Source organism: Physcomitrium patens, chromosome 2 (genome assembly GCF_059467195.1).
Source record: "Physcomitrium patens ecotype Gransden chromosome 2, ASM5946719v1, whole genome shotgun sequence".
In the NCBI taxonomy this organism is placed as follows: domain Eukaryota; kingdom Viridiplantae; phylum Streptophyta; class Bryopsida; order Funariales; family Funariaceae; genus Physcomitrium; species Physcomitrium patens.
The window spans coordinates 1,845,980-1,869,232 of NC_143411.1; the positions used below are offsets into that span (position 1 = coordinate 1,845,980).

The 23,253-nt window shown below is 28.2% G+C and overlaps 1 protein-coding gene across 1 annotated transcript; it reads left to right on the forward strand.

Annotated features, from left to right (window-relative positions):
- Positions 1-403: 403 nt before the first annotated feature.
- On the forward strand, positions 404-3,876 carry LOC112293845 (phosphoglycolate phosphatase 1A, chloroplastic). The gene is made up of 11 exons (XM_024543758.3): positions 404-642; positions 762-842; positions 986-1,053; positions 1,263-1,355; positions 1,568-1,711; positions 2,139-2,198; positions 2,324-2,376; positions 2,516-2,613; positions 2,797-2,896; positions 3,083-3,186; positions 3,307-3,876. The coding sequence occupies exons 1-11, from the start codon at positions 615-617 to the stop codon at positions 3,417-3,419; spliced, it is 942 nt and encodes a 313-aa protein (XP_024399526.2). The 5' UTR covers positions 404-614; the 3' UTR covers positions 3,420-3,876.
- Positions 3,877-23,253: the final 19,377 nt, after the last annotated feature.

Here is a 23,253-nt window from a genome sequence, read left to right on the forward strand (position 1 = left end):
ATCTAATTTTCATAATATTATTCTATGAAAAATTGTATACACCTCCAAGTTTTTTGAAAAGTTTCAAAATGTCTATGTTAGACCTAAAAACGAGAAATTGCAATCACAGTAATGATTGAGTAGAATAAAGACTCACACCTAAGATTCATATTACTTGTACTACTCCAAATAAACTATGTGTAAATGTAGCATAAAGCTAAGAATGACCATTGCTAAATAATAATCAAAATTTATAATATTATTATTCAATATATGCGTATTAGCATACTCTCATATTCTTAATTTGAAAAATCAACACATCAAAATATTACAAAAGTGAATAATACAAGAATTGTTTGATATTTTAGACTCAAAAAATTGATTAATCATTAAAGGATTAAATGTGTCCCAGCCTCGCTTTTGTTGCCATTGTCGAGAAAAACTCTGTGACGATAGCAATCTGCGTGGCTCCGATTCGGACCCTCACCTCTCCTCTGCTCCGCTTGTCCGCTGCCTCTCCATGCGGCACGAAGAGCACCGTCTTTGGGTGTCTATTGCGGAGTTTCGAGAACCGGGAGCTATCGGTGCGGCTCAGAAGCAGCAGCTCCTTAGACGCTCGCAACTCCAGAGGACGCATGAATTGTTGCGCTCAAGTCGGGGCCGGTGAGCATTTTAGTGGGTTGTGATTGATTCTCGCTGATGTGTTCGGGAATGGTTGGTTGTCACAATGGGTGCTTGTGAATTTTGAGAGAGGTTGTGATGAGATGGGTGTTGTGATACAGAGGCCGGTGGCTCGGCTCCCTTCTTGACGGACCACACGACGCTTATTGACAGCGTGGAGACATTCATCTTCGATTGTGACGGTATGGTGTCTCCTATGCTTGGTAAATTTGCAAAGAGATTCAGGGGTCTGTTGCTGAATGTTGCTGAATAACTAAGTTCCTTGAGGGTTCGATGTTTGTACTTGCAATTGCGGTCTGGTTAAGTGCTGCCCGGTGCTGTGCAGGTGTCATTTGGAAGGGAGACTCGCTCATTGATGGAGTTCCGGAGACTCTTGACATGCTGCGATCTATGGTTAGTTATGAAGTGCTCAATGCCTGTCATTCTCCCCATTCTCGATATTCAATCACTTTCTGTACAGTCGTGTAATTGAAGCCTTGGATTCTTGTGGTATCTACCGGATTACACCTCGCAGATTATAGGATTACCCAACCAATATCATGGATTCATAGTGAAATATTTTCTCGATGATGTTCATGTTTCTTCTATTGGTTGGAATGCAGGGTAAGCGTCTAGTATTTGTGACCAACAACTCCACTAAATCAAGGAAGCAGTACGGGAAGAAATTCGAAAGCCTCGGCCTTTCCGTCTCAGCGGTGTGCAAGATTTGCTTACTCAGGCTCCATCCGCCTTTGAAACTCGGGGCGGTGCTAGCGATGGATTTAGAAATACATTCTCAACGCCTCTCAAAGTGAATGGGAGTGTTTTTTTTTCGTTATCGATGGATCACATCAGAGCTGTGGCTTGTATGGTTTGCAGCAGAAGTTGTTGTGTTTGATTCTCATGATCGTAATTTTGGCCGCTGCAGGAAGAAATCTTTGCCTCATCGTTTGCTGCGGCTGCGTATTTAAAGTCCATGAAATTTCCTACCGACAAGAAGGTGTACATAATCGGTGAAGCTGGTATTCAGTTGGAGCTTAAGCAAGCAGGCATCAATTACATTGGAGGCCCTGTATGTCCTCTCTCATTTCTCATTCTATCTCTTTATTTCTCTTTCTGAAGCTTCGACTGTACTGATTTCTGCAGATTCACTTCTCATGATCAAAATCAAGTTTCAGTAGAGCATTTAGTTGTTGTTTGTTTGTGAAAGAGCGTAGCCTAGCGAGTATTTATACATACAAAAACATACTTCAGTGCATATCACGAGTCAATAGATTTTTATGCGATTGACTAAAAATTTGGTTCATATCAACCTCCACTCAACTGCTACATTTCCTCAGCTTCTTTTGCAGACCTATAGTGCAAAGTGTTGTTGTTCTTAAACATCTGAGTGTTACGACTTCGATTATTAACTCACATTGAAATGAGATATGGAATAGCAATTGAGTGGAAATTGAATGCAGTCACATAAAGCCACTCGCGTGTTCATATACTTGCAGGAAGACGGAGACAAAAGAATAGACCTAACACCTGGTCAACTTATGGAGCATGATCATGATGTATGAACATAACCTTTGATATCATACTTCACTTCTATTCTTAGTCCATATTGCTATGCAATCTTGTGGTACAGTTGTGTCTCATTGGTGATCGGGATCTGACTAATAAAAAGATGTGTTAACAGGTTGGAGCTGTGGTAGTGGGTTTCGATCGGTACCTCAACTACTACAAGCTGCAGTAAGTGTAAACTTCTATACTTCAAATTCGCTCCTGCAATCTACTGGTACACGCAGAGTGGTTAGTTATCAAGTGCGCAATCACCTCTTTGATTTATTTGTTTTTTCAAATTGCCCTCTAAGTTCTCTTGCAAAACCAGGTATGCAACTCTTTGCATCCGCGAAAATCCGGGATGCATGTTCATTGCCACCAACTGTGATGCTGTGATTCATTTGACGGACGCACAAGAGTGGGCAGGTACGATCGTTTCCCTTCTATCGTTCACATTTCTGTCAGAATGTGGAAGTTTAGGATCTCATATGTGATAACTATCACTCTGCATTAGGCTTTGCGAACTTGTATACTCGTCTACACTCAGAGCAGCAGTGTAATTTTGATGCATGTGAATCAGATAACTGATTTAATCAATGGTGACTACAGGAGGTGGTTCCATGGTTGGGGCCATTAAAGGTTCGACAAAGAAGGAACCACTTGTCGTCGGCAAGCCCTCCACTTTCATGATGGACTGCCTTGCATCAGAGTATGTATCTGTTTTTTAAACTAGTTGATTTTCTTACTTCGTGTTCTGTGTGTTGTGCAATAACCCCCTCTTGGATAAGATGACGTTGGCTCTCACACTTTTAGTTATATTGAGTTTAAGACATCCTGGAAGTTGATACGCGAGTACCCCTACACTTTCTTAACGGGTTGTCCTACATTACGGCAGGTTTAACATTAAGACATCACAGATTTGCATGGTGGGAGATCGTCTAGACACAGATATTCTTTTTGGTCAAAATGGGGGTTGTGCAACTCTCCTGGTTTTATCGGGTAAGTGATGCCACTAACAGTTTAGCCATGGTCACAGTTGTTAAATTAGTGGCTTCGTATTTGCAAAGCAATGCTTCTTCTAAGTGTCTGAGCGGCTCATGTGCTGGACTGTTGTTGCAGGTGTGACCACACTGGAGACGCTTCAGAGCTCTGAGAACAAAATCCAGCCCGACTTCTACACAAACAAGATCTCAGACCTTCTTGCAGCTAAGAAAGTCACGACAAATGCTTGATTGATTATTATTTGAAGATCAAGTGCTGCCATAAGTGCTTTTTTTTTTTTTTTTTGGTTTTTTGTTTTTCCCTAGCACGATTCATACAATAGAACACTACCCGTGTAACCACCCGGATGGCTTGGGACGGTGTGCCATGTCAGGGCTGCCTTGTGCTCAACCAAGCCAGATGTATTTTCTTGTACTGGACTTCTCGTTTACCACCTGAAACAGGTGCCGAATGCAACTTATCTCCATATCGACAAATGTGTAAGGAAAAGAAGACTCGAGGTTGAGCACCTCGTCAACTTTGAGAGGTGGGTGATGTGAGCCTTAACACCATCAGACCTCTTAGACCAATGTGATTTGCAGCCCTCATGTATGAACTTGGAAATTGATAGCAAAGCTGTATTCAATATGGTTTGTTGCAAAGATAAAGTGAATTCATCTTCTTCCTGTGCTGAAACGGTTTCAGAGTTATCGAGTTTTGTTATTTTAGATTGTGGTTATTCTTGGAGTGAGGTGGCGATTGAAGCGAAGGTTTTGTTAAGCTAATTTGTGACAACAAATTGGTTGAAATTCTGCATGAAATACCGTTGAGTGTGACGAAACAACAAAGTGCATGTCCAAGTTGTGGTTGTGGATTATGCAAGCAAGAATAGTTTGTTTGTTTGTTTAATTGAATTTTTACTAAATCTATTGGAATTTTGTTGAATTTTTTTCAAAAAGTTATCAGATATAACCTACTAATATTTTTTATTCCTTAAAACTTGTTATTCACATTCAGATTGTGTTTTCTAAAAAATAAAATTTTTATACATAATATTTTTGTGCATGTGAATAATTGTTCAGGTTAAAAGTACTTTGTTCAAATTATTATTATTATTATTATTATTATTATTTTTTGTATTAGGATCCCAAACATACATCTCTAACTCTTACTTGGTTCTTCTGAATTATATATTGTATGTCTTTTAATAGATAGAGCACTAGTCAGTATAAACAAGTTTATACTATTCATTTTAAAATCAAAATTTATCATACTGGCACATATCTCGTCATTTTTTTATAAAAAAACAAAGAAGACTTGATTCATACAACTTAAATTTTTAACAGTTAATATCTATGGGACAGTTGTATATTCTTTATATTTATCAATTTTGTATTTGTATTTTAGTGCAAATTTTGTTGATTCTATTAACAAAGTAAAATAACATAGATATAACATTTAAATGTCACAGCATTCTTACCAATGCATTTGTTATGAAATCAATATGCCTTGGTTACAAAATAAGACATTTTAATAATTTAAGAGATATTTCTTATTCTTAAAAACATCTTTATAGCAGAATCTCATTATAATTTATTAATATTTTAGGAATATAAGATGCTTCATTCTATTGATTAAAATATATCCAAAAACTTCTAATGTTGGAGATTGAAGTTTCACTTGAATAAATTACATGCAATAATCTAATTGAAAGATACAAATAAAATATTGGCATAATACTATTTGTGTAAGACTTCAACAAAAAAACAAAGACAAAAAAAATGAAAAGATTTTTTTTTCAAATAAGAAAAAAAGATTTATATATTATCCATTATTAATTTTTTATAATCCTCATAGTATTGTTGTTAATAAAATATAAAAAAAAAGAAAGAAAAAAAATGATATCAAAAGATTTACTCCACCTTATATTATTTATCTTATATGGAAACATAAACTATTAGAATTCCAATTTCAACATATTAATTGCAACACATCAAATCATTCACCACCATAAAGAGCAACTAGATTGGTTGGAAGTGAAGACGTAGAGATGGTTGGAGCTACCTTAATATCTATGTCAAATCACATTACTTCTCTTATTGTAAAATACTATCAAGTACTACTACAAGCATTAGAAAACTAAGAGTTGTATTGCTTTAAAATTTTGATCTTTACTATCAAACTTTCTAGGATTTATCAGTCAAGTATAATTAGTGATTGAGCTTCAACGTTAAAGTTATCCAAATTTTGGAACATTAATAAGTGTATTAAAATAATACATTTAAGCTTTGATTCATGATGGTTTTTATCTTTTTTTAAATAATGCAATCTAATAATAAATAATTTGAATGTTTTTTCATAAAAATCTAATCTATGTATAGAAAACATGATACAATTTGTAATACAACCAATAAAATTTATATTTTACATTCAAGCAAATTTTTGATATCATTATATGCTTTATAATTTTGACAACTTGTAACTAATATAAAAATGAATGATGTTGCACTTATCAACCCATTTTTATATAGATTAGAATATAAGATAAAGAAATTAATATTGTACTTATTAACCAATTTCATTGTAGATTGTAATATAAAATAAATAAATTTATGTTGAATTTACATAATCCTCAAATATTGAATTAAGAAATTAAATATGACAAGTGGCTCTTTGAATTTTGATTTGAGAGTTATATAAGTGTGCTTCAATATATTTACAATTCTATGGCAATATCAACATCTTTTTAAGAAATGTATTCAAAAGTGAAAGATATTCAAATTGATGCAATATATTTTAAATCTCTTATTGAATAAAAAAAATCTTGACATTATTAAGAAGGATTATACTTATATTATGGAGAAACTAAATACACCACTCAATATTATCTAAAAAAACAACACAACCATAGAATGACGAGCATAGCTGTCAAAAAATTTAATATGTTGCAAGATAAGTTTGTCCAACTACAATACAAACTATATGGCTAGAATCTTTTGTAACATATAATAAAGGTTAGACTTACTTCTTAAAGCCCTCTCTTTGTTTTACAATAGATGTTTCTTTAGTACCTAAAAATCACAAAGCCTTTGTCTTATTAGATTCAAAAGCTTCAACTTGTTTTTTAAATAAAGACTTTGTTAGAAAACATAGCATATCCTTTATAAAGAAATCCAAGCCTATGCATATAGAAGTCATAGATAATCATGTTTTATTTTTTATAGACGTTATTTATAAAATTATTTCTATGGATGTAATAATAAATAATTATAATATCTTAGTAGTATTTAATATTATTAGATATCTTTTTAATCCAATAATTTTAGGTTTATAACAATTTAAAAAAGTATAATCCTTGAATAAATTAAATTTCTTATAATCTTTGACTTTTGTTAATCAAAATATAAGTCATAAATATAATAAAAACAAGATTTTATTTTTATATACAAAAGTTTTTATGGATATTGCATATATATATATATGTATATATATATATATAAATTATATATGCAATACTTATTTTTAATAATAAAAGACTTCAAAAAATATTCGATTCCAACATAAAGATTATTAAGATGTATTTGAGAGGAAAAATATAAATATTCTTTTATAATATTGTCTTTATAATTGCTCAATTGATCTTGAAAAAAGAGCTCAATTGTCATTTGGACCAATCTATGGTTTATCAAAAAATGAGTTGGCATTATTTAGGAAATATATTAATAAGAATTTAGCCAAAAATTTCTTATTTCATTCGAAATCTCTAATAAGAGCTCTTATTATATTTGTGGAAAAAAAAATACAAATAAACATAGATTATTGATGATTTTATAAGATTACCATAAAAATAGATATTATCTGTATTTAGTATTAGGAATTCTTAATCAATTAAATTAAACAAAGATCCATATCAATAGATATTGAAGAAGCATACAATCAATTATGCATTAAAAAAATAAATGAAAGACTCTATTGTGAATTAGTTATAAATATTTTAAATATAAGTCATGTATTTTCGTCTTACAATGCTCCAACTTCTTTTTAATGTATGATAAATTATTTTTAAAAAAAAAATTCATGATTTTTATTTTTTTTATTTAAATAATATTTTTATTTATTTTATTTGATCTATTTTAAAAATACAAAAAAATTTAATCATATTAGTTGTATGTTAAAAAATTTAGAAGTACATGACTATACACTAAGATGGAAAAGTATGTATTTTACAAAATTTAAGTTGAATTTTTAAGATATATTGTTTTAAATAATAGTTTAATTATGGATCTTTAAAAAGTTCAAATTATCATGGATTGAAAAATTCCAAGAAAAATAAGAATTTTTAAGTGTTTTTTGAAATTTTCCAATTAATATTGCAATTTTATCAAGAATTTTTTTCAAGTTACAATCCTATATATACGTTTGACTTTCAATGTCAAATTTGGGTAGAACAAAAGAATTAAAGAAATATTTAAAGCTTTGAAGATAGTGTTTTTTTTTTTTTTTTTTTTTTTTTTTTTTTCTTCTTCTTCTTCTTCTTCTTCTTCTTCTTCTTCTTCTTCTTCTTCTTTTTCTTCTTTTTCTACTATCAATTTTATATTAAATTTAATTCTTTAAATTATCTATAAAAAAAATAAATGCATCAAATTTTACCTTAGATACAATGTTATTACAAATAGGAGCAAATAAAAAACTTCATCTAATAGCTTTTCATTCAAAAAATGTTTTAGCAATCAAAGCCAACTATAAGATCCACAAAAAATAATTTCTTCTAATTTTGGATTTACTTTAAGAATAGTACCATTATTTGGAAGGGTCTTTTAATTTAATGACTATTTATATAAATTGCAAGAATCTTGAGTATTTTATATTAATACATGCTTTAAATAATAACTACAAGTTTTTTAATTAGTTAATTTATGAATATTTCAAGAATATTTGTAATTAATTTATGAATATTTCTTTGTAATTGTAATATTTCTTTGAATTTTAATGATTTTATAATTAATATTACTTATTGGCTAAAAAATCAACAAAGATTGTAGAATTTCTTTTCAAGATATTATTATTTTATCTAAAAGAAGGAAAATTTAGCTTCTAATCAACAGTAAAAAAAAATCTTTTGAAGCTAAAGAAATTTTAACTTTGAGCAATAAAATCAAGATAGACTATCAAAAAATTATTTTTGAATTAAATTTATTTAATTATGTCCTTAGATATTCTTGTATATAATTATAAAAATAATCATTTAAAATTTTCCAATACTTCTAAGTTTGAACTCAAGAACAATCTTTTATATTTCAAGGGATGCTTATATATTTTAGAATGTGAAGCACAATTACGTATTCTTCTAATTTGTCACAATTTTTTAGCATCAAGAGACTTTGGATACAATAAGTCATTAAAATTAATTTCAAGAGATTTTTCATAGAGTCATAATGATGAAAGTAGTTAAAACATTTATACAATCTTGTGATATTTTTTCAAGATAAATAATTCTTTATTATTAACCTTATTGATTTATTTAGCTATTATCTATCTTTATGGATTTTATAATAATTTTTTAATTTTTAATCTCTTATGATTTTATATTTGTGAGAATAATTTTTTTTATTAAAATGGCATGTTTTTCATTATGTACAAAAATATCATAAGTGAAGAAAGTATTAGAATTATTTTTAATAATATCTATTGCTATTTTTGAATGCCAATACATATTATATCAAATAGAAAAACCTAATTTCTATCTAAGTTTTGAAGTAATCTTTTAAAGATATTAAAGATAGGAAAAAAACTATCTTTAATCTTTTATCTTTAAATTGATACATAAAAAAAGTAGATGAATTAAGTATTGGAGTAGTATTTGCAATGTACCATAAATTACTATAATGATAATTGAACAATTCTTTTGCCATTAGCAAAATTTGCCTATAATAACAAAATATATTTTTCTATTCAATAAGCACTTTTTAATGCTAATTATAGTTATTATCTAAATTTTAATTCTATTGACTTTTCAAAAGTTAAAAATCTTATAGAAAAGATATATAAAATTACTTATTATAAATATATATATAAAAATAAAAGCATAATTAAAAATAACTTAAAATCATTGTAACTTAAAACGATTAATGTAAAATATCAATTAGTGAAAAAATGATATTATTAAATTTACAAAATTCTTCAAAGATAAATTTAATACAAATAATTCGTGCTTTTTATTTACAAAATTTATTAAAATTAAGATGAAGAATCAAGATATTCTTTGCCTTAAAGTTGAGGATGTTCAATAAAGAATTCATTCTATGTAATATTCTTGTATGTGAATTTTTTGTATTTTTATAGAAAATCAAAAATTAAAAGATTCTTAAGCACAATATATTCTTTGTTGAATAGATGGCTAAATATATCATAATATATAAAAAGACTCTTAATATTTGGTAATATTACTAGAAGTAAGAATCACTGATAATGGTGTATGAGGGTAATATTTACCCTTCAACTCAAATTACAAGATAGCTTCAATCAAGAGTTGCTTGTAATTGGTGGTGTGAAGTAGAAGTAGCAAGAAAGAACAAAAGAAAAATACAAAACAAATGAAACAAGTGCAATCAAGTAATTATACACTACAAAATTAGTTACAGTCTATTGATTAGATTTTTATCTAATAAAAAATAAAAGTAAAAAGTAAAAAATATATTATTAGATAATTAAGTTTTTTATCTTTTTAATGATATAAAAAACATATAAATTCAAGATACTATGAATAAGTTATGATAGATTAAAAATAGAATATAAATAATAGAAAATTTAAGTGAATAATTTTACCTTAAGGATAACTTGCTTAACAGATCAAGGATTCAAGCCTCACTAAGGCTCATAGGTAGTATATATGGATTTTTAAGAGAGGCCACATGGCCTTAGTCTTATCTTCCTACCTATATCCAAGGTGCTACAACCCATATGGGACTTATACACCTTTCTTTCTATGAAGACTAAACTAGCTACTGGTCCTCCTATTTTCTATTAGTAAAACTAACATTTTTGTATTTTTGACTACACCATGGTTTTCAAAAACACCCAATTAACCTGTAAACCTTATATGCCCTTTGAATCTTACTTCATTTTTTCATAATGGCTCCCAAGGTAGTAAATCCAATTTTACCAAGGTCTTGAAATCTTTTACAAAAATTCTTAAAATATTTTAAATAAATTCAAAATAAAAATTTAAAAATCATATAATATTTTTATATTATTAATATATATTTAAAGCTATATTTTCTTAATTTGGTGATTTTTTATAGTAATAAAATTAATTTATATCTACTAAAAATCATATTTTTTATATAATTAAATAAAAGACATGAAATTCTCTCCATACTTCTTTTGACTATTAATTAATCATTGATAGGATTTTTATATATAATACATGTAGATAAGAGGCCAATAAAGACATTGGTCTCAATGACTAATTCTTATTATTTAATAATAAGTAAAAATATTAAACTTCCTAAGATAATTTCCTCCAAGAATTATTAAGACTCTATTTTTATGACTTTTTTTTCAATAAGACTTTTGTAACTTATCAATACTTCTAAATTCTAAAAAATAATTAAATAATCAAAAAGACTTTTTAATATTAATATTTATATAATAAAATGACTTAAAACTATATTTTTAACTAATCCATCAATTAAGATGCATTTATGAGACTCACATGGTGTTTATAAGTTTTTATTTGAAGGAAGTTATAAAGACCTCAACAATGATCAATTAATAGGATAATTTTTTTGTATTAATATAAGATATTATCAATGGTTGAAAGAACCTATCAATTACCTTTATAGAAAAATATGTAACAATTATAATTTCTTGCATTTTGAACTTCTTCAACATACATTTATTACTTTTTATAAAACTTGTTTCTAAAAAGGTGGATAATGTCACGGATATCAATATTGAAATTAGTAATTAAAAAAATAAAATTATTAAGATAGAAGCACATAAAAATAGGTTAATTTTATAATAGCTTGATAAGAAGCTTTATAGATGTAGATTTGAATTTATAAGTATTTGTGGGTGATTTGTAGGTTAAAAACTTGCTTAAAAAAGTTTATAACATGTTGCTTATATAGACCACTTGTAGTACAAGTTGGCAATGTGATACACATGTTAATAACTTGCTATGTAAGTTAGACATGTATTTGATGTCTATAGAATGTTTCTATGTAGTTCTTTATTTAGGTAGTATATATAGAAGTAAGAGTAAGGCTCTCTTTACTTTTATCAACATCTTTCTTATTTTCAATCCATTTTTAGGAGTATTTAGTCTTCTTATCTTTAGCAATAGTCATTTTAGTTTCTTGTAGAATACACATAAATCTTTATTAATTCTTATTATCTTTGACATCATTTTTAACTTATTTTATTTATATTTATCAAATTCTTGTCTTTAAAAATATGATATATAATTTAATTTTTAGCTAAAAGAAAAAGTTTCATAACTACCAAATTTTTTTAAAAAATGAATAAAAATTGACAATCTTATCTCTTATAAATTTATATTTACTTGTAAGAAATATTTAGGTAGCTTTACAATGTTTATCAATCTAATAAAATTTATTTGGTTAATAAAACTATAAAGAACCTAATTTGAATTTATAAAAAAATTATTTTATTTTTTAAAATTAAATATAAATTATATCAAATATAATTTTTATGAACATATTTTAATATATTAGTTTCAAAATTCTTCATATATTTTATTATGTAATCTATGATAGATAGATTACTACAAGATATGATGCATTCGTAAAATCAATGTTAAAAATTAGTAGCAAATTTTATTAATAATATAAAATATGTTTTTTACACTATTAAATATTTTTATGATTTTTAATTTTATGTCTTATTTTATCCTATTATTAGCTTTTAAATCATGAAGCATAAATAAGTTTCATATTTAATTAGTTAATTATATAATTTAAATAGGTTCAATTTATCAAAATAAATTTTGATAGAAAATAGAAAAGTTTTCAAATTACCTAAGTTTTTTGCATATAATTCTTATTGATAATTAGATTGATAAGTTTATCAATTCTAGAATCTAAAATAAACAAATTTTTAGAATTTAATACAAACATAATTAATATATTTTATTTTATTTTATTTTAGTATCATTTTATTGGATTTTTTAAAATTAGAATATAAACTTCAATAATATTTATAAAAATAATATAAAAACATGTATTTTTAATTTATTTCAATAAGTTCTATTTGTAATAAAGTAGCATGTACTTTTAGTAGTATCAAAGTTTATTATTTCTACAAATGTAAGTGACCAGAGAATGTTTATTGTATTCATTATAAAAGACATTAGTTATTATAATTTAGATGAAAACTAAAAAATTTCAACCATGATAATTAATTATTATCCAAATGACTTGTATTACATTAGTATCATTGACCAATTTTCTAATTAAATTTTGATTTTATTTGTTAAATTTGGCTAAAACTAATTGATGTAATATACCAAAGAATTTAATCAAGCTATCTTGTAACATAATTTTTTTAATAAAGTCATAGCAAAATAATAAAGTTTTAATATTGATATTTCTTTGATGTTTACTTTAAAATATTTATGGATAGAAGAGAAAAGTATTTAATTTATATATATATATATATATATATATATATATATATATATTATTTGAGATAGGACTGTATCTATTATTACTTAATATATAGAATATATAACAAGTGGTCACATAATTTGTGTATTCTATTTAGAATTGATTAGTAAAGTAAAAATATATTATGTATAAATTTTTAAATTATTCAAATATGCAATAGGCTTAGATATGTGCATGTTCTATTATTAGTATATAAATTTTAGCAAAAAAAGGATCTTTCATAAAAATAAAAATAAAATAGAAGCATTTTATATTTAACATAATACTTTATAAAAGAATAATAATAAAAAAAATGGTATTTTGAATGTTTGCCCAAAGCTACAATTTGGACAAGCTGGCAATGACAAAGTCTTAAATTCTATCAAATAGTCTAGATAATAGCATTATACCTTAATTTTCAAATAAATTCTTTAAATATTCTATAATAATTTATATAAAAATCTAAACTAGAATCAACAAAACTTTTTATATTTCTCAAAATTAGTTTATATTTTTAGATAATAATTACTAAACAAATAATGTACTTTACATTAACAAATGTTGAAAAATTAAATAGTTTTCTATAACTACAAGGTATAAACAAAGGTCCTATAGAATTATCTCTAAACTAAGTTTTGCAAATAAATTCTATCTTGCTCATGATAATCTATAAGATTCATTCTACATAAGCTTTGTTTGTTATCTAATTGCTACCTTAAAGCAACATGGAGAAGCACGAGGTTTAGCTAGAGAACTATCTTTTTTAAAATTATCTTAGATAATATGTACAATAAACACTTAGACTACTAGTTACAAACATCATCTAAATTTGACAATTCTTAGGTTTATATCTCTATAGCAACCATCCTCCACATGTGTATTGAATTTACAATTCTTTTCTCTAAAATTTTACATCTCTTCTTTTAAATTCTTCTACCCTCATGACACTCATTGCATTCATATTCTATCCTCAAGTGTCACTCAAACAACCAACAAGTGTTATCCTTTTGACATCAATACAAGAATATTATAGAATAATAATAATATAAAAAAACATAAAAAATTTAGGCTTACCCAAATTGCTGAGTTGGATGAACATTATTTATAGAAATTCATCCCCTTCAATTACATGGTTTGAGAGTTGTGTTTCTTAGTAACCCATAAACAAACACACACACAAAAAAAAAAAAAAAAAAAAAAAAAAACTATCTACTGAATCAACACTAATCATGCCATGTTTAAAACAAAGCGAATGGTACTCGCTACAAGATCTGCAGTTCAACGCATCCATGAATGAACTTCACTCGTCCCAACAACAACAGCAGAAGAAGAGGAAAGAGAGTGCGGCAGTGAAGAAGAATTGCACACCCACACTTATCACGAAGCTGGTAGCGCCGCGGCGAGAAAACGAGCGAGGATGAAGAGGAAGGAGCAAGTGGGGGCATCGGATCAATGGAGCCGGCGTGACATGATCCACATCTTGCAGCAACAGGGAGCAACAGCAGCAGCAAAGCCAGCGCGGGGCGACACCAAGCGAGCAGCGGCGTCGAAATCCACGCCCCGGGGACCGGAGCGCACGAACCTCAAAGCGCAAGCCCTCATCAAGGGAAAGGTGTTGCGGCGAGAGAGTATAAATGGAAGGGCAGGAATCTAGGTGCCTCGTAATCGCAGTGACTGACAGAACGCTTGGAGTTCCATTCCCAGACCGGGAATCGCTAAAGCTAGACGGGGGACGGCACCATGCACCCACCCGCATGATAATAATAAATTAAAAACAGGCCCTCAGCTGCTTTGAATGTGATTCGCAACCCCTAAAGGACTTGCCCCCACTGACAGCCCATTACTTATCATAGCTCATGTCCGCCCGTTCCAGCAACGGAAGATTATTCCTTTCCAGGCCAGAGACCCCACTTGAGAGTGTTGCGGCACTTTTCTCATGCCCTGCCGATATCTCTCAGCTCTTGCGCAGCTCATCGCTGGTTTAGGTGATGGTGGGTTGTAGATCTGTGTGTTATAAGGCCGTGATTCTAGTCGCGACTGTTGTATTGGGGTTGGATTGTGTACAGTGAGAGCTTGTTTTTGAAGGATCGCTAGACTCGATGTGTTCGTAGACGGGTCTGATGTTGCCGTTGCTAGGCTTCAGCGTTTCAGGTTTTAGTAGAGTTTATAGTGGTCTAGGATCAGTGGTTTTGCGCGGATTTGGGCAGGAAGGACATTGAAGACGCTGAGGGAGCTGGAAATAGTTTGCATTGCAGTGGTCTCTATTTGGTTGAAGATTGCAACGTCGGCGTCATGGCGAAGTTTGAGATAAGAGCGTTGGGAATCATTGTGCCATTTGCGGCAGCTTTCCTAATTGGATTTCTGTGCATCTGTAGACACAAGTTTTTTTTGTGGAGACTGAAAGGGAATAGTGACTCTGAGCAAGCGTCTGCTGCCGGAGGGCCAGCGTCGAAGCCTGAAGCAGCGAAACATAAGAAGACGGTTAGCATTGATGTTGACAAGTATGAGGCACCCTCGGACTGTGAAGCGGGCAACAGGGGCGCGGAGTCGGAGTCTGATTCTATTTTGATGGCGGACCCAGAGAAAAGTCGCAAGTCTATCTGCGGATGATCTAGCAGGAATGCATTCTATTACATTTGGAGTCTTCAAATGTACTTCGCAATGGATTCCTGTCCGCTTGTGAAGAGAGCTTGGCGATGACGATTACTTGAAAAACTTATTCCAACATTGGTTTTCGTATTACTACCTCTTTCAGATCAGGTCTAGATGGTTGAAAGTTACGATTCACATCCGGCTTCTCTTTCAAACAAGCTCTGCTCCCCTTGTCTTGAATCGTGTGTAGCTTCAGACCCTAAAAAGTGATCCTTTCTCATCATGTCATGATGTCTGAGGTTAGAAGATCTTATAGTCTAGCTCTCCATCGAAACAGCGCAGCATGAAAATCCGCAGATTGAACCATTTGAAGTAGATATCTATTATTCTATTTTTTTAACAATATTTACTCTTTTCATGAGCATCAAAGCAGTTCGAACAAAACTTCATCTTTCTTACCCAGATTGATCCTTCAGCAATGCGTATGTTCTTGATCATTCTAAACGACTCAGTATGAGCTCCTCGTGCACAACGTGTTGAGAACACGTTCGTGTAATAGTCTATTGTTTGGTGGTGATGAAGGAGCAAAAGTTGTCGACAGATTGCAGAGATTACATTTCATATCCACTCAACTGCATGCTTTTAAAAGCATGATGAATAGTTGGAAAGCGGTTTGGGGTGCTGTTGTTATAACATTGGATGGTACATGGAAAGTTTGATAATTTTAACACTGTGATTGATTACGACAAATGATGAAGGAATGAGTGTATGGAGAACTGCATTTTGTTTGTTTGAGATGTTCTGTGGGTCTTGTCATAGCGCAGGACAGATCCTTATTCTCATTTTTATTGGATTAGTTTCAAATCCTGGAGCGTTTTAAATAACTAAAAGCATTCTCTATGAATGATAGATGTATAAAAATAGGGTCATCAGGAATCGTCACAAAACCAGGGCAAAACATGTAATGGACAAGCCTGCAAAAGTCGCCTTTCAAGTTGTTATTTGCTAAAATTCGCATTTGGAATATGTGGACTGATCGTGTACGTGATATGTTAAAAACAGAAAAAAAAATAAGCAATTTTAGTGTTTACCTACCAACAAACATATTTTGATCTTCTATTGGATTTGTAATTGATATTTAACTGTTCATTGATATGATGTTTATAAAAGTCTCTAGTACTTGTTAAATGACTTGGATTACTATTCCTTATGTCTTAGATTGTTAGATTTACCTTATACGGTATTTATTTCAGACTTTCCCTCCCAATTAAATAGGATGTTGTTTATAAAATATAGTATTCTTTTAATAAAATAAAAAAGTATATACTAATTATTTTTTTAAGAATTAAATTTGCAGTATTTTTAAATTACATAAATAGCAGTTGGATTACATACAAGCTAAGCATTATAACCATATATATATATATATATATATATGTAATTATGTAATTTAAGGAAAAATAATTTATGTAATTATGTAATTATGTAATTTAAGAAAAATCTTTAAAAATATTTATGACAAAAAGTCAACTATAATTAGAAAATCCTAAAATATTTTTTTAATCTTTTTATAAATTTAAAAATTATCTAATTTATAATAATTTAATTTTTTTTCTTTTGTATTCAAATATTGTTGTTTAAAATATTATTTTTTAGAAATTATAAGTTGAATGTATATAAAATACATTTTTGTATCTTCTAATCTTGTAAGATAATTCTACATTTATAAGTTTTTTTGATATATAACAAACATATTAGTTTGTATTTTATAAATAGATAAGAATGTTATCCAACTAATACAATACAATAAATCCAAAATAAAAAATTAATTAAAGACATAATGAAATTAAATTCTAAAAAATCTCTATAATTGTGTATAATTTTTCTATTAAAAAGATTTTATAAATGGCATCTCTAAAAGACAATGATTGCTTATATATAATTTCGATGTACATTAATTTAAAAAAATTATAATATAAATATTTTTTATTATATTTATCAAATATTTAATTATTAAAATAAAATAGGTAAAGATAATAAGAAAAGAAAATATAATATGTATATGATTATTATGTTTTAAACAAACCTGTATTATAAAGTATGAAGAAGGTGTCAACAACAAGAATTTAGAGAATGTAAATAAATAATCAAAATATATATCAAAGAGAAATGGCAAAAGAAGGGAAAAAAATGTATATTTAAGAAGAAATTGGAATAGCCATTGCCAAAGATAAGAAGACTAAAAAATCTTTAAAATAGACTAAAAGCAAAATAAAAATAAAAAATAAAAAATAAAAACATTGACAAGAGAGAAAAAGCTCTTACTCTTGCTCCTACATACACTTTCTAATTAAGAAACTACTTAGAAATACCTTATAGGCCACATGATATGTGTTCAATTTGCATGACATATATCTAACTTGTAGAACAAGTTTTTGACATGTGTACTACAAGGCCAACTTGTAATACAAGTGGCAAATATATGTGACATGTAGCTAACTTATTGGCTAAGTTATTAATCTATCAATTATCTATTAACATTAATAAAGTCTAATCCGAATTGACAAATCTTCTAAGAAACTTTCTAATAAGATATTAACTTTTTCTTCTCAATTCTACTCATTTCTACTTATCAAAGTAAATACACTAATAATTATAGATGTTTGTGATAAAATATTTAGAAGAAACTAAAATATCTTAAAAAATAATGATTTATGAGACCTATAATGTATAGTCCCCAATATAGGCAAATAAAAAAATTCTAATAAATTATCTAGATTTGTGATTATATTTATTTTTAGTTGTATTATTTATTGTAAATAATTTTAATTAATATGCTTAGATTTTCTATATTATAGATGTAAATTGTCTTACTAATGCTAAAAAATTTCTTATATTGTAAAAGAAAATTATATTGTATTCCATTATTTTACAAGTTCTTTATTTTATATTAAGTATATTTATAGATATTATAGTAATTACTACAAAATGATATAAAAAATAATCATTTAATTTTTTATATAGAAAGGTCAAATAATAAATTACTTTACTCTACAATAAAGGTTTTTTTTGGTTTTACTAAATTTTTAGTGATAAAATAATATTAAAAAAATCTATATATTATATTATAGTTATAATAAAAAATAAAAATAAAAATAAAAACTTATTGATAATTAAAAAAATATTATGCTTATTATTGATTAATAGCTATTAAAATTTAATAACACACATAGATTTCAGAAAAATTCGAATCTTATAGATTTTTATATAAATCAGATTTTACTTTTTGTACTTAAATTATAATTTTATTAGTAGTATATCCAAGTTATTTAATGTTGGATCTTATTACTCTATCTTTTACATGTATTAAGAAGGTCTATTTTATTTAAAGTTATTAAGATATTAAAATAGAGTAGATTTGCCAAATAATACCATAATAAACTTTGTTAAATATATTAAAATTTTATAACTTTGTGATTGGAATTTAATGATAAGTTGCATGTGGTTGATGTTTAGTTAGAATTTATACTGAATAAATTCAAAATTTTGAAAAAATAAAAATAAAAATACAAAGCTTTTTTTCAATAAAAATAATAATTTTTTATGTTGTTTTGCAAGAAGAAGAAGAAGAAGGAAAAAAAAAAAAAAAAAAAAAAAAAAAGGGATTGTACACTTGTTGCAATTCTGTCATCTCTGTAACTTCATAATAAATTATTCTTAATGTTAGTTTTATTTTGTTTGTAATAAAGACACAGTAAGTATTATTATTTTTAAATGTTTTTAAAATTATATTGTTATGTTTAACATGCTATGCTAATACTTCTATAGATGTAAGAAATTTATTGTATTAAATAGTTTACATAAAATTTTAAATTTAAAGAAAATTAAATTTAAGTATAACATAAAGATGGTATCAATCTAGAAAAACTTAATATTCTACATTTAAATTTCTTTGATGCTTTTAAAATAAAGAAGTAGTCCACTTATATTACAAAAGATCAAATTTAATTATCATGTTAATAAATCTTGTTGAATTATCAAGGACATTAGTTTAGATATATTTTTCAAACAAAACCTAAAATATATATAATTAAAAATAGAAAAATAGTATACAGATAATTCCTGAAATAATCATTATTGAGTACAAAGAGATTAAAGTATTGAATCAAAACCAAATTGCAAAGAAAACCTTAATAAAACTAATGATAGCCTCAAACTATTTGGCAGAGTGGGATTGATCTGCTGGGCCAGTGCATGCAATGCCTAATGAACTCAAACACACAGGAATCTAAAATCGACAAGGCTAGTTTTGAATATTAGAATGCCAAAACTCCACCTCCTAATTGGAGTCGAAATTAGGGTTTGGTGTTCAGGGAGTGTGAGCTCTTTTACTATCGACAAACTGCAACTGTAGACTATGGAGTTCAACGCAGCCAAAAGTATGGTCATTCTTAATTTGGTCACATGTATCACCAAGGTGAGAGATCCCCTTTGTTCATACTTCTCTACTCCCCCTACAAACAACAACAAAAATTGCCCATGCGTTGTTTTAAGCATGCAGACCGAACGAATTCCTATTCATTGCTTTAGGTCATTGTTTAGAGCGAGTTAGCAAGCACCCAAAACATTTTGTAGGATATTCCACAGGCGCTCAAGTCATTTCGGTTGTGGAAAATATGTTGGGTAGTGAGGCACTATGCTAAATGAGTTCTTTAACTCAACCAAGCCTACTTTCTCCATTGCAAATGTGGAAGTTTGGTCAATCATTTACAGGCTTCGCGAGAGAACAAGTCCACTTCAACAGATAATGTAACTTCTCTCCAAGAAGCCCTGAATGGCACAACAAACGTCTATTATGAATGTGTTTGTTCGGTTTCGCAATCGTCTTGAATTTGATCTAATATTGTGCATTGTCAAAAGTTTTACTTGATTCTTATCCTATTTCATTTCTGAAGAACTTGAAAAGACTTAACATGGTGCCATCTCTTTAGTACTGATCTAGAAGATACTAGCAATTGCAGGCCTGAAGATGGACAGTAGTAGTTAAATACAGTTAATACTGTAGGCAAAGTGCGACAGTATCAGTTAAATATAGCACCAACAACATGAAGTCAAGTGTCAAAGTCTGAAACGCTTACAAGGAAAGTGGTCTGTGCTATTCCTGCTCAGATTCTGTTCCAGGCGTCATCAGTCCACAGGGATGAGCTCTGTGAAGACAACTGCGCAACACAGTCATCACAAAATAGTTTATTTGAAAATGTTGTTAATCAACAAACTTGAATAATGTTTGAACAAAACATCAAAATTCTAGCAATTTGGAATTATAGAACTAATAGACCAGTTGCACCCAGTACCACCCTTCGTGATGTCTTGTGCAAAGTAAAGACTAATTGTGACACAATGAACAAAAACGGGTGTTCATTGAATAAATGAGATAATTTATTGTTATTTTATGATTTTTAATTTTTAATTTTCCTTTTCGTATCTCCTGCAATCTCCTAAAAGCCATCACTGGAGACATGGAAACCAGAGTGAGTGCAATCACCCACATCACAACTCTTATCTTATCTTGCATTGCCTCATAAACACAACTCAAGCATCCCACAACAAAGCTTTGATTCGGTGTCTGCACCTCTGCAAATATGATATCGTAGAGTACATCAAATTGAACCCCAGTTCTTCGTCGATTGATGATGAAGTAGAATGCACAATCTTAAGTTCCATTAGAATACAAGAAGACGAAATATAATTTTAGGACTTTTACATTTTAAATTATCCAACTTTTACAATGGTTATTATCCAAAAGATTCTGGATTTAAATTCTATAATCTTTACAAAGACTTTTTGCAAGATAATTTATTATCAATCTAATAATCTAATATGATTACAAACAAAATAGTTAGAATATATAGTTGTCAGTGACATAAATTTATACAAACTTCTAAAAAAATAATATACTTATGTAAAATTAAAAAAGAAGAAAGAGAATTAAGAATAAGTATATTCATAAAATAAAAAGATAGTATAATAATCATTCTAACTTACAAAGAATCAAAAAAATCTTCAATTAAAAAATATTAATTTAAGATAAAAATAAAAAATAAGAATTAATAATGTTATAATTAACAACAACTTTAATTATATATATATATATATATATAAGATAAGGCTGAAATTAAGATTGTGTAATGGTATCTTACTTGGGTTGTATTTGTACTAGTCTATGGCAATCAAATAAAAGGTATAATGGTACTAACATAATTATAAAAGATTCTAAATAATTCAATATGAGAGAAGAGGAAGAAAACTTAAAACCTTATATACAAAAAGTTCTTATGGTGAGAGAAAGACTTCTATCTAATTGACAAATATATTATCTCTATTAAAACAACCAAACTATACATATAAAGGTTGTAAAGATTCAAACATGCCTACAACCAAGCAACGAACTACTTCATGTCTTATACAAAAGCATACTAAGAATTTAACTTAACAGCCACAGATGAACATTTTTAGACATGTATATTAGATTGGCACTTGGGAAGAATATTACTTCAAATAAACTATCATAGGTCACAACTTAACAATTTCATTAGACTTTATTATTCAAATAAAGACTTGCTCCTAGATTATATTTTTTAATTATAGATTATAATCTAGCAACTTCAACATCGATATTGACACTTAATTCATTGTACTTGGCCCCTCAAAATTAAAATGTAAATTGTTGGAAAGCATATAAGACTCATTAAGTTTAACAACAAATTTTCTTCACTCAAAATTTCAATTCTTTTGTCTATAATGCCTTAAATTTGGAAGGAATACAATGCTCTCTTGAATTGGTAAGAGTAGTCACCAAAATAAAGATTGTAAATAAGTTAATAGAAGATACTAATTTTTTCTTTGTCATAACTATCAACTAAGCATTTAACACCTATTCTTACTATTATAATAAAAAAAGTTAATATTATGGCTTATACTTCCAAAATAGACAGGCAATTCTTCCAAAAACGTCATATGCCTAAGAATCTTGCATCAACAAAATAGTGTGACATACTAGAAGAAAACTATAAATTTAAGTGAAAAAAAGTTTGGTTTGATTTAGGATCCAAGCAAGAAGCCATGCTAATATTATTGATTTATCATAGTGGCCTTGCAGTCAATATTTAAAGAATAGAAGCAAGCAAAGGTGCTCCTATACTCTTCTAAGTTTGCAACCTAAATCTTCTAGAAATACAGTTGCACATATTTTAGAAATATCTTTATGCAAGAAAAACTTGGAATTGAATCTCTCAAATTTAAAAGATTAAAAGCCACATTGTCTCTTCTATATGATATATGGCTTTGGACAATAAGGAGGCAAAAAAACTACTTATCTTTTAATATTAAAATATAGAATAATTAAAGAATATGCTTTAAAATTTGGTCAAACCTCTTAAACTATAGTAGAATGAAATAGAAACTCATAAAAAATAAACTAAACAAACAAGCAGATAATAGCAAAGCCATGCTCCGCAACTTGGATAGAACTAAAATAGTTAAGAAAATGATTGGTACTACACAATTAAAAACAATTGTGTAAAATTTAAAATTTGCTTATAATGATATTATTATACATGCTAGAAATAATACGAACTTCTAAAAACATATAAATGACTATTAAAAGCTTTTCTTTATTTACAATTTAATTCATTGGGATTTAGATCCTTGAAAGCCTTGTACTTAATACACAAATCAATGCATTGAATGTACCTTGATTGTATGAAAAAGGAAAGTGATTATAATAATAATAATAATAATAATATTTATATTTTTGAGATATGTC

Bases quoted from the DNA above. Each gene is read 5' to 3' on its own strand.
- LOC112293845 (XM_024543758.3), top strand. From the start codon at position 615: ATGAATTGTTGCGCTCAAGTCGGGGCCG. The intron at 1,356-1,567 runs GTGTGCAAGATT...TGGCCGCTGCAG, and splicing joins TCGGCCTTTCCGTCTCAGCG to GAAGAAATCTTTGCCTCATC. The intron at 2,199-2,323 runs GTATGAACATAA...ATGTGTTAACAG, and splicing joins TTATGGAGCATGATCATGAT to GTTGGAGCTGTGGTAGTGGG.